We start from the raw sequence: 14,169 nt of genomic DNA on the forward strand, positions 1-14,169 counted from the left end.
CGTGTATATATTTTTGGTAGTCCACGTGCATGGTATCAGTGTCTTTTTATTAGACAGTGGTGTGAAATGTTTATAGGCTGATTCACTGATGAGTGATGAGTGGACGACAAAAAAGAGAAACTAATATAATATTATTATATTTTACTGTCTACAATAGGAAACAATGACATAAAATTAATTCGATAATGTTATTAAGGAATTGAAAGTTAATACTTTTAATATTTCCGTGGTGATAGCCAAAGCAATAAAGCATTAAATTTAAATTAAAAAATAATATTCGAATAAAATTATTATAAGATAGTGTTACAATTATTAATCATTATGGAATGTAATAATGTTGTTGCTATTACCTATATGCAAGTATACAACACAAAACATTTTTTATGGTTATGAAAATTCTAGAAGCTTAGGATATTAGATAAAGCACTTAGTGATTAATGATTATATTATACTCAAATTAGTTGGTGTATCTGACATCTTTGATAGAAATATAAAATAAAAATCATGTTATAATTGGAAACCAGACTTTTACGTCGTATCAAAAACAAATTTACAATAAAAATTTCTTCGAAAAATTAAAAAAACTCGTAATTTTCACATTGAAATGTTTTGTTGATGCGTCGTATTTATGTATAAAACCTGTTCCTGATCCCGTGAATGCTCTCAAGATTATAAAGTGTTCTCAAATATTTGTTTACGCCGAATAAAGCATCATATAATATATAATATACTAAATACTAAGATCATAAATATATATAATAAATATATGATCTTAGTTTGACAGTTAATTTATTCTTCACATTTTAATGGTATTAATGTACCAATATAATGTTTTTTGTTAACTATAAGGACGATTATAATTAATTATATAGTATGTATATAATGAATTACAATAATACAGTTGCAGGACACTTGGCGAAAACAATTCGGATAACGATGGTCCACCTGATTTAATTTTTTTTCTTTCGAATAGATCATGTACACAGTGAAAGTGATTAGGATTGAGTTTCGGACACAGTGTTGTGTTGTTATCAAGGTCGTTGCGAAGAATACACCACTTTGATCTGCTTTAAGGTCAGACAATGCGTGAACTTACCCGACTCCCACTGCCGAAGGACTCACAAGTAAATGGTCACCGTCGCAGCCACTATAGCCACTTCTATAAATAGTACTTGCAACTGTGCGGAGACGTTGACTATCGCTTGGACATTCCCTGGTCCTGTTTCGTCTCTATACCTAGCGTTCTTGCCTGTGCAAGTAGTTTCATCTTCCAAATCATCTAACTATTAAGGTAAATATATTATGACTTTTTATTATATTGCAATTTGTTTTTAAACTTAATTAAAAACTTAAATCGTTTAAAATTGATAAGCACGTTTAACTTCAGAGTAATAGATATTGATTTTTTTATCTATAATTTTACTGCGTGTATATTATAATATGTTAGTTGAAATTAATTATTTTAACAAAACACATTTTTACGGCTTGAATTATGACTGTATAACGTTTTATTTTATTGAATCTAAAAATTACATTAGTTTTTAGTAAGTTTAATAAATAAAATATAAATATAATATCTACTAATTTTTTCACGTTTTTTAAAATAAATTTTTTTAGTATCTTTAATGTACATAATTATAGTGTTAATAATTTATAATACAATTACTTTTAATGATATTCTAATCTTAACATAATAAAAAATATTGTTTTTATTTTTCTTAATAAATAGCAATAGGTAAAAACTAAATGGTATTTTTAAAGATATAAAATATAAAATAAAACACAAAATCGTTATTTCAAGATTCAAAATTTAATTTTCAAATTAACTTTTGTAATGTGCTTAAATATTTAAAATTAAATTTATTTTATAACAATTTGAAATATAGGTATAGGTACAATCATACAATGTTACCTATAAATAAAATTAACTAATTTTAATAAGTGTTTTTAATTATAATATTAAATATGCAATAAAAATGTGGACTTATAAGATGTAAATTAAAATATTATATAAGTTATAAAGGTAAAAATTAGGTGAAAATTATGTATACACAAGTATAAAATTGTATATAGGTAGTTGAGTAAATATACTATTTATATTAAAAATTTAAATTTGTTTATTTAATGTGTAATTAATAAAAATTCATGGTTTCAGTCTGATACGCTTAGATATAATTAGGTACTTACTGGTGTATGGTATTAACTATTAGGTGTATTAACCAGTAGAGAATTATTATGTAAGGATATTCAAATTATGTCTTTTACTTTATTTTATAATTTTTAATTTAATATCAGATTTCTCCCCATCTATTCATTGTAAATTAAACGCGTTATATTAATACCTACTTATACCTATATTTTAATGATGATTAAAACTTGAGTAAAATATGAAAAACATTAAGTAGGTACATCGCAAACACGATTTAAAAGTGACCCACATTGAAATACGTTGTAGAGTATTTGAATAAAATATATTTGATATTATATAAATCCATGGTTTTTGTAATACTACTTGTATTTAATATTTTTTATTGAATTCGATATCATTGTAAAAATTACATGTACCTATATATTTAACAAAAAAATTATTCAAATAAGTGTTCAGAATACCTGAATATATTATTTTTTAAAACACGAAAAACACTTTTCTTATCACTAACAATTATTCTTATTTATTATGGTAAAATAAAGTTTGTATCCAAGAAAATAATCCATCTTTTAAAATGTTACTTTTAATACTACACATTATTACCTACATTTGAAATTCAATAAACTTCGACATTTGAAACACTTTTAAAAATATCTATTGATTAAAATTTATATTTATAGATATAAAGTAGTATATATATTATTATACACAAACACTTTTTTTTTAATATTCTGAATATTTTTTAAGCTAATTATTTGAATTTAGAAATTCTAAGTACAGAATAAAGTAGGTATATACATGAAAAGGATTTATGAATTATTCACTATGTTAAGTTATATTATTACATAAGTCACATAGATAATAGGACATTATGATTAATTATATTCGTAACAAAACAAGAATATATACCTAGGTACATAAAACTGACAATATAATAAGTATATATTTTAAATTATAATAGTACTATTATGCGTGTTATGTATACAATATGTATAATGACGAAAGACTTTCCGTTTATAGAAACTTTTAATAATAATTGTCATTTCGCGGTTGATAGTTACCAGTTACCACAAATATAATATTAATCAAATTACTTACAACGACCGTAATATTAGTCCGTCAGTCGACGTACTTTATAACACGCTGCGAAATTAAATATCACGCCTTTCATATTGTACTATAAATGTATACCTACTAAAAGAAAAATATATTTGAATAAAATTGTCAACCAGCTATGAATACATTAATTGTTAGATAGATATATTAAATATCTTATTATTGATATATTCTCTACAGAATTCTATAAGAGTGTGTAGGAAGTTTTTATTTAGATTGTTTCAAATTTATTTTCAAACTAAAAGTATATAAATATTAAATGAGTAATATATCGAAGTATCCACCTTAAAATATATTTAGAACCTCGGCTATTGGTTTTAAGAATAAAATTCAAAATTCCAACATACGGGCTCATCGTTTTTGAAAAAAATTCATCTCATGACGTTTCGTTTGGTGATTTTCGTAATGGTGTAATAACAAAATATAACAATAATATTATAACATTAAGAAAAATTGTGATGTCTTCTAAATCTGTTTATGGGACTTAAATTGAAAAGAACTATACAATAAACCATAAAATGATGAATTTCATGGGTATGAAAAAATCAAATAGTTTTTCGTCTTAGTCAAAAACAAACGCCTGCGCCATAAATTATATTTCTTCACTATTTTTATCGTTACCTTTATGTTTTTACAAAGTCTTTAATTTTTTCTAAATTAACATACATTTTTTTTTGTCTCACGTTCCTTAACATTACACGAAATATTTTTTAAAAATTTTCGATGTTCAAAATATAATAATAACCAGTAATTAATTGGGAGTAAATTCATGTTTCATATGATGTTTTAACTCGGTTGTCTAAATTTTAGAAGGGTATACATTGGACCAGTGGAGTGGCAAAGCGGCACAACTGCATAATAATTAGTGATAACTTGCATAATGTTTGTGCACATATAAACACTAATAAGTCGTAACTAATTAATTTCCTGGTTCGGTATTAGGTTTGTATACACTGAAATAAAAAACAATATCGATGAAAAACGTAATTTTTTTTTCATGAATTTGCGTACGAAATTTAAAATTTCTTGAAATTATGTATAAACAAAAAAAAAAACAGACGCGTTTTCAAAAACATATAAATTTGCAGTGAAAATGTCTGTTACGCGTTAAAAGAACCACTCCGAACATAATACCATGTACCTACTTGTGTATTGTGTAACGGCGGTGGTTCCATTAAAAAAAAAAAAAAAAAATCCAAGCGGTTTTATCGGCGACGACCGATCGGGCAAATTTCTCATCGTCTCGGGCGACGACTATAATAGATAATAATATTAAAGGTATATCCATATATTCCGCCGTCAACAGCGGTTACGCGCGTTTACAAACGTTTACAAGACGCGAACACGTTTACACAAACCGGGAACCGAGAAGATGTTATATTATTCCTTACCCGTATATTATATACATAATATTTTATTATAATATAATAACGTACGGCGAGTTGCGCAACCTCGGGCGCCGCAGTGTGCACGGCTAATGAGATACGCTTTCGTTGTCCGCGTGTTATAGAGCCGTTACAGAGGTTATAGGTAAGTAGACAGTGTACAACGGTATCGTTATAATAATACAGGCAGTCCTGCACAACTGCGGTCGGGCTGCTGCGAAAACGGCCTTTCGACTCGGCAAATCCGACTAAGTCGGCCGATATGGGGCCGGCGACGCGTGTATTTGCTCTGTGTCCGATTTACTATAATATTACACTGGCATATTATTATTATACGACTGTTATTATGGGTGGTGTGCCTCCTATGTAGGTAGTGGGTGGCCCGTGTACCTAACCTGACCCGACCTACGTGTGCGAAGAGTTCTCGTCCGGCTAACATAAAAAAAAAAAAAAATACATATATTATTATTGTAAAGTAGCTGGTGTCAACAATAAAAAACGCACAATAAAACCTCGATGATTACAGCGAGCCGAATCGTTTCGAAATCCATTAGGCGTTTGCAGTAAAATCCATTTGTTCGGGTCGGTATAAACACTATAAACTACTAAAGAGTCGTATTGTCACCTTACCTCAACGTCTCTTATAGGTACTATGCATTAATATTATTATATCGGTTGGTGGTTTCCACCGGGAATAGATTTTAACAATATTGACGATATAATAAAATATCATCTTAAAAATACACTATAATTTAACCGTTCTAAAAGTTGGAAACTTAACTCATAAAAATAATTTTTTACTATATCCTTTGCTCGGGTATGGTGATACGTCAATACCTACATCTCATACAACTATGACAAGAATAATTTTATTAAATAGAGAAACGTGTAGGTAACTATTTGATTTTCAAATTACTCTGGACAAAAAATTTATAATTTTATCTGAAACGTATATACTATACAATATTTTTCTACATTATTACGTATAATTTCATATTACGATGATTGCAATATTTGACTGTATAATTATTTGACTTTCATATTAAAAAATAATATTATATATTTACACATTACATGAAATCAACATTTTATTATGAAATTGTACTAGATGACATTGTATCGACATTCACTCTTCATGCATTTGGGTATTTAATCGTTTTGAAAATTAATATTTTATACGATTTTAAACATGAAAAACACATTATATATCTATTTAATTAAAGTCGAAAAAGCCATTGTTAAATGGTATATTTCAAAATACAAAAAAAACTTTAATATACTAACTTTAAAGTTTAAATATGCATTTGCAGATTATTTTTAGAAAATATAAACAAATATCTTAAAAAATAAAACTAATTGTTTTTATTACCTAATAATAGTTTATTGTTATACTAAATTATAATTTATACTTATAGTTCGAATTAAGATTATACCAATTTCAGCTAAAATTTAAAATAATTCATTTTAATTTTGTAACTAAAAGTATCCCATTATGTTGTATAATATATTCTTATAAAATATAATAAATGTTCAATGACGAATTTTGTATAGAATCGATACTTAAACTATATAATATTTATTATAATATACTATACATAGGTACTTAATGAATATAAATTTAATTTAATTATTTTACATTTCTCTGTTGATCTTAAAATAAATAATACTTTATTCCCCTATTCAATATGCACCTACAATCTCTACATACACTTATTGTACCGTTGTATACTAATCTGTTATAATTTTTACTTTTTTTTGATAAAATTATGTGTAACCATACTTTAAAATTTAACAATTATTATTGAGATTCACAACAGCATAACTCAAGTCCGTGATCGAAATTTTAGATTTAACTAAATACATTTAAATTTTCAATAATTTACCAATTATACATGAAAAATAAGTTTTTAACAAATAAGTATACCTAACGCAAAAGTATTACATTATTGGTGAAAAGTTTCTGGCTAATTTGAACCATAATTTTACGTGCTTTCATCATAAAGTTAGATTATTTTTAAAAAATTTTAATTGTATTTGAACTTATGAAAAATATATAAAATAAAAATGGTATGATTTAGTACAACTATACACATATATTAAAATATTAAAATACCTGTAAAATGATTCGTTACTAATTTTTTTTTTTTTTTTTTTTGTTACAGATGACAGGAGCTGTGTCTTTTGGATTTTTTGCCTTCGCGCTGACAGTGACAAGCTGTTTGGCGGCCATCAGTGAGGTTAAAACCAACAACCCCGTTACGCAGAAGCCTGGTCGTTTCCTCAGCTTGCCTGTCGCTCAGAAATGTAGTCAAAGTAAGTCATCCGCGATAAAGAAATAGCAATATTACACAGTATAGTAATATATCGCGAGATATCGTTAACCCGCGTTGATAGATAAGTTAGCTATTGCAGTTATGACGTCTGCAGATCTGGTCGCAAATCGTTTAGCAATGATATCGGTTTGCAACAGACTGAGCTACAGTAATTGAATAATACCTTTGTAATTATTTCAAAATGGACTTTTATATTATTATGTTACACAAATTCTCAAATCTCGTATACCCATCGATATAATGTCGGAAAAGTTTATTTTTTAATTTCGTTTCTCATCGAATCAAAACAATTGCAATTAAAAATAGTCGCGATTTAAAACGTATTATAATTTATATATACATACATATATTTAATATTTAGTCCCGTGGCCATAAAAAAATATTCAAATATTTTGGTCGAATCGTTCAGACTTGTTTTAAACACAACGCGAAGGACCCACCGCGAACTATTTCGCAGTAGGTATAATATTAGAATAGTTTTTTTATAAGCGGTTTAAAAATCATCCGTAACCGTGTCCGCTACGTTAACTCCTCCTCCTGCTCTGGCCGGCCGTCGTTCTCGTGGACCTGCGAGGGTAGTGCTGAGGTTTTGGCGCCGCCGACCGTTCCGTCGGCCACGACACTGGTCGTCCCACGATACGCGGCACAGCTCGTTCCACGGCCCTCGGCATAACTCTTTCCACGGCCCTCGGCGTGACTCTTTCCACGGCCCGCGGCGTGACTCTTTCCACGGCCCTCGGTGTAACTCTTTCCACGGTCCGCGGCGTGACTCGTCCCACGGCCCGCGGCGTGACTCGTCCCACGGCTCGCGGCGTGACTCGTCCCGCGGCCCGCGGCGTAACTCGTCTCGCGGCCGCCATCGTGACGACTGGCTCGACCGGGCTCGCCGACGGACGGCGTTGGCCCGGTCCTCTGCGATCGTCTTGCCGGGCCGGCGAAGACGCTGACCGCGACCGGTTTCGGGTCGACCGCGGTGATCGGCTCAGCCGCGTCCTACGTCCGGCGGCCGCCGACGACGATTCCGCGACGTCGTCGACTACGACCGTCCACGACGACTGTTCGCCGCGGCCGACTTCGCTCGCGGCCGCTCTCGATCTGTTCCGCCTCGCGACCGCGGCCTTTCGCCGACCAGCGGCCGTCGTCGTCTGCCGCCGTTGATCCGTCGTCGTCCGGTTCGAGCGATTTGTCGTCGTCCGGTTCGAGCGATTTGTCGTCGTCCGGTTCGAACGATTCGTCTTCCGATTTTCGACGTCCGGTCGGCGGCGACGGTCGTGGTCGTCGTCGTTGTCGTCGCCACCGTTGTCGATGTCCTCTCGGCGGCCGCCGCCGCCGTCATCGTCGTCGCGGTCGTCGTCGTCGTCTTCGTCTTCGTTCGCGTGCGCACACGGCGTTAAGACATCGGTGGTGGACGACCCGTTCGAATCGTTGTCCGCGTTGCTGTCGTTGTCCGACAATGACGGTTCCGCCGGCGTTACCTCAATGTTGCCCATTTCTCGCGAACGGCCGCATGTGGGTAATAACGAAAAAAAATGTTTTTTGCGTTACCAACGGCGACCGGCGGTGTGTATTCGTAATCATGTAACACATCATAGATAGCTGTGTAGAGAGAGAGCAAAGATTTTTATGCAAAGAAAAATGACAAAATAATATGTAAGCAACGTTTGAGTGCGAATAACTATTATTCGAAAAAAATAGAACCTTCATAGATTTGAAGATTTTTTTGATTGAAAAACACTGGTCCGGAAATAATATTATAATAATGTATAAAAAGAACGTCGCGCTGTCGCCGATCTAGGCCAAATTTTGATTATTTGTTTATAAATGATAGATGGCCTGTATTGTACAATTATTATATGTTCAGTGTATAAATTCAATAATGTTCAACTATGTTATCACATAGGATAGTGATTTTTATAGGATTTCAATTGTTTTTTCATTTTATGTTTTTTGAAATCGAAATAATTTCATTCTTTTTTTTATCACTTATACATTACACATACATATCATAATAAGATAACGCGTCATTAATAATTATGAACGGCTACTAAAATTATTATATAGTATCAATAATGACGTGATGAGTTATGAATGGGTATACTAATGGTGTACTATGATTTAATATTGCTATTTTTTGTTGTTAGGACCGAAAGAATTCACGTACAAAGGACGCAATTACTTCTACAGTGGACACACACAACAATACAAAACATCCAAAGTAGATTGGTTAGAAGCAAGAAATATCTGCCGAGAATACTGCATGGACCTCGTATCGATTGAAACTCAAGAAGAAAACAATCTCATTTTCCGACTGATCCAACAAAGTGAGTATTTCGAATATTATTATCTGCTACAAGTAAAACGATGATTTTTTATTATTATTAATATCATTGATGTGGTTTGTGACAAGACGCTACAACTTTATAATTCATAATTATAATTTTATTCTTAGCATGGATTATAGATAAATTTGATAAAATAACACGGGATGGTTGTATATTATGATTATTATATTAATTTGGGATTTACTTATTTAGTACATATGGGTATATTTTTTATCAATTTGAGTGAGGATTACTATTTTTATATTTTACAATGATGTTGAGTAGGTAATTACCTTTTTTATATAATACACTGAGTATTTGGTACTTTAGTTAGTAAGTTCTATCAACATTTCCAAAAAAAAAAAAAAAAAATACATAATAATATAATGACTGTGAAGCGTTGTTTTACGAGAGTTGATTAATGAATATCAAATTTAAGACAAGGGCGTTACTTTCATAACATATATTCTCACTGGTCGAATCCAACAATCCAACTGTATACTTGAAGTTATTGTTTCATATCATGTCTTTATCTATGTCTATTGCAAAAACCTAACCTATATTATGATCATTGTTTCATTTTTCAAGGCTACACAGTCATTGATCTTCCGACTAGATCAGAATTTTGTTTCAAACAAATCCAACCCGATCTGGCTCAAAATGATTTTAAAATAATTATGAATATTATATATTATTAAATTATATAAGTATAGGTGTACCGATATACTTGTCCATCTCATTACCGACTTTCTACAATTTCGTGAGAACGATTCGGCACGTTACCGCTGAATAGTGTAATATAATTCACCAGCCATTGTTAATAGAAGAAAAAATGTGCTTTCAATGATGTGATTAGTAGGTGTGTAATACGTATTAAATATCGTTATATACTTTAAAGTTTTCAGATGACCTTCCCAGCTTTGCTATAAATGAATGAAAGAAAATAAATTCAATAAAAGAATAATAATACGTTTCTATTCGTAGTAACTAACAATAAGATACGCCTATTATATTATGTATAATAATAAATTGAGACTGTTAGAAAAAAGAAGAGCTAGGTGCCGATGTTATACAACAGTGTCTTAATGCGTAAATAAATTAAATATAATTTAGTTTGTTTATGTAATTCGATTCATAGTTCGTAAAACCATTAGTCTTCCGTCCTGCCGGAAAGAAAACACAGTTATTATTTTAATTTAACTATAAGGTAAAAAGATGTTCTGCTATTATTAAACGTATATCCTATTGGCTATTATTGTCCAAACAGTTTCACTCACATATTATAATAATATCATATTTCATGGCACGTGCTTCCTTTATGAACTATCTAATGTGAAATTCTTTTTTGTGTTCAACCAACAGTTCTAATAACGTTTTATACTACACACCAAAACAATTTTAGTATCATTTTAGCTCACTTAATTTAATTGGTTTCTCCTTATTCTTTTATTCAACAGGTAGGTGTATAAAAAACTTTATTCCATCGAAAATTTAATTTCGTTAACACTAAACCAATTTTTCATACCTTATAACATTAAATAATTATTTGTTAATATTCTTCAAATATTTTTGAAATATTTCAGCGTTAACGGCAAACATTCAGTTCATTAAACTTATTCCAAAAAAAAAAAAAACTATATAAAAAAATATAATAATATATCATTTAATTTTTTTTTTACTATTTATTATTATATAGATATAAAAAAGTGTGTATATTTATCGAGTTTCAATAATATATTGTAATATAAAGTTGAACTATCCATGAGGTTTGCGTCATTATCAATTGAAATAATATTGTGTTTTTCATAACTCAATGTTCATAGTATTGTTATTTCTTCACCTAGTGAGTTTTTACTAAAAAAAAAAAATTGAAAAATACAATTTTACACCAAAGAATAATAGTAGCAAATTAATAACTAAAATAGGTATAATGTGTAAATAAAACATATTTTATGTATTTTAACTATATGTGTATAATAATAATTTTGATAGTATCTAATCACACATTTAATTCATACATAAATTATAAAAATATTAGTTTAATTTATAAAAGTATAAAAATTACGGGAATGTCATATTTTAAAAGTCACATTACAAACTTAACGAAGACTGGAAGATTGTATATTGTATAAAATCGTAAACATATATTTGAACGACTCTGTATTGTGTTAACAATAAATTGCGTATTTTAACCGATTTACTTATTACATTATATTATTAATAAAAATAAAAAATAATTCCGTTCCTTTTTGGACTTATGACGATCGTGGATTTTTTACAACCTTACGATATTACACTAAACTAGTGAAAATAACAATCAAATATATAATTGAAAACTTTTCATGTTTTTATTCATTCAAAAGAAACAGCTAGTATTTTGATAATATATTTAAATTTCATTTAGGTAATCTTTTCTCAAAAAACATTAGTTTGACGTGTAACAAATTTAAATTTAATAATGTGTTTTATATGATTATTTCTTAAATATTTAGCAATGGCCTAAGGCGCGGTTACTAAAAATAAAAAGATTAAAAAAAATACAGAATGGTCGTTAAGTACATAAGATTAACAAACAAAATTTTAAAATGTATTTATAGCATTATGAGTAATAAACCTAACGAAAATAAACCATAAGTCATTCCGATAGTAATTTACATCATGTGCGATAAAATATTTATTGGCCGGGTAGCGTAGACTTTTACCTCAAACAAGAACATACTTTAGTGCACTGTTTATATAGTTATCTTAAAGTTTTTGATTTCATAGTAACAAGTAGTGTGAAATCTCGATCTTTATAAACATTGTCTGTAAATCTATGATATACAGTTAAAATGTATAACTATTATGTACGAATCCATCTCGTGAAAAATAATCACACCAACTAATCACAAAGTTTTATATTATACCCGCAAGCCGACTTTTAACTCGCGACAGTATTATAATAACAATAATCGAGACAGGATCGTTGAACTATGTCAAGGTTTGCGTAAAATGTTTTAGCTTTTGGCTTGGGCATTACTTTCGGGCCTGGGTGGCCTCTTTAAAATACTCAACAACCCGATGGTCGTGAATGCCCCTAACGGTTGATTTTTGCCGACTTTCGGACTAGTTTGCACTGCATTTTAACACCCCGTCTTAACAGCAATAATAATAATAATAATTCGATTTGTCGATATTTGCATAGTATATTACAACAATGAATTATGTACGATAATGCGGTGTGCGAGTTATGATACAATGTCAACGCACCGGGTCGCGGCGTAAAATTTCGTTTCTCTAAAAATCGAACAAACCGCAAACGGGTGTCACTATGAATCGCGTTTGGGACGGTTTATTAATTTATTATTATTATTTTTTATATATACATATTATACATATATTAAGACTCGCACGCCGCATTGGTCTGTTACACGTCGTCCGTCACGCTGTGCAGATTTTTCATTATAATTTATAATTATCATTATTCCGATGACGTATTTATTAACCGGGATCGGGTATGTTTCGCAGACGATGCTCCGTACATCTGGACCAGCGGTCGGCTTTGCGACTTCAAGGGCTGCGAGAACCGTTCGGACCTGGAGCCGAAGAACGTGAACGGATGGTTCTGGTCGGCCACCCGAGGCAAGATACCGGCCACCAACCAGACAGCGGAAGGCTGGACTTACAGGCCGTGGAGCAAGAGCGGTCACAAGAAGGTACCGCAACCGGACAACGCAGAGTTCGACATCAACGGCACGGTGGAGTCGTGCCTGAGCGTGCTGAACAACGTGTACGGCGACGGTATCGCGTGGCACGACATCGGTTGCTATCACGAGAAGCCGTTCGTGTGCGAGGACAGCGACGAGCTTCTCAACTACGTGGCCGCCACCAACCCGGGACTCCAACTCTGAGATCGCCACCCAAACACCGCCAACAAAAATCACCGCCTCCCTATCACCCAGTCATTCCGATTCCCATCTTCCACCCACACACCTACACGCACGACATGACAGACGTCCCACGCGATCTATAATATTATAACATTTCCCTATAGGTACACCAAACGGCGGCGGTCGTGTACCCCCGATAACGGTAATTATATATTGTCGACCCTGCGAATTCAAATCGCGGATATCCGTGGTTAGAGGGCACAGGCGACCGTATACTATTATAGTGTTGTAGTTTATTATCGGTGGTCATTCGGTCTCCGACTAATTATTATTGCAGACTATCCATCAGCGATGTTAGAAAAGTAGTCAAGATTTCGTATCATCAGCGAGTCTGAGGTCCATCGTGTACAATCGTTCAACGAAACGAAATGTTATTCTAGTTTTCTGATTTCTTTCCGTCCATATTTTAAGAAATTAAACTATTTTAGCACACATATTATAAATCATATTGCATTTATTCGGAGTTCTCTATATTTAAACAATGCAGTTATAGGACGCAGGAATCCGCAGACGTCTGTCCGTCATAATAGCGTGTATAATATTATAGTAGTCGTGTGTCAAGTCGTTCAAGTCTCCGTCGACCTGTAGGGCGCATTAAAAATGTTATCGAACCTACCTAAAACATACAGTCAAATACGACGCGCTTCTTTTCGCGTTTCACTCCTCCCCCCCTCCCCCGGCCATCAATCCATAATCGTTGTTCATCGTCTCATAATTTTCCATATTTTTATAATACCATATTTATATTATCATACACGCATATTATTATATGTCTTAAGTTTAATTATTATTATTATTTTTTTATTTTACTTTTTATAACTGATGTGTTTCGGTTCACTAGAATTTATGCGCGATCACAATCGCATTTAAGTATCATTCGTTTTTATAATATTTAACTACTGTTTTTCGTATGAATAAACGTTCGGATGATACACA

At 31.6% G+C, this 14,169-nt stretch overlaps 2 protein-coding genes across 2 annotated transcripts; one reads left to right on the forward strand and one right to left on the reverse strand.

The window, feature by feature from the left end:
- Nucleotides 1-1,131: 1,131 nt before the first annotated feature.
- Nucleotides 1,132-14,169, forward strand: LOC114126083 (uncharacterized). The gene is made up of 4 exons (XM_027989959.2): nucleotides 1,132-1,291; nucleotides 6,813-6,963; nucleotides 9,125-9,304; nucleotides 12,812-14,169. Exons 2-4 carry the CDS (start codon nucleotides 6,813-6,815, stop codon nucleotides 13,192-13,194), a joined length of 714 nt encoding a protein of 237 aa, XP_027845760.1. The 5' UTR covers nucleotides 1,132-1,291; the 3' UTR covers nucleotides 13,195-14,169.
- LOC126551774 (uncharacterized) lies at nucleotides 7,508-8,480 on the reverse strand. Its single transcript, XM_050205912.1, has one exon. The coding sequence runs from the start codon at nucleotides 8,471-8,473 to the stop codon at nucleotides 7,508-7,510; it is 966 nt and encodes a 321-aa protein (XP_050061869.1). The 5' UTR covers nucleotides 8,474-8,480.

Source organism: Aphis gossypii, chromosome X (assembly GCF_020184175.1).
Source record: "Aphis gossypii isolate Hap1 chromosome X, ASM2018417v2, whole genome shotgun sequence".
Taxonomy (NCBI): domain Eukaryota; kingdom Metazoa; phylum Arthropoda; class Insecta; order Hemiptera; family Aphididae; genus Aphis; species Aphis gossypii.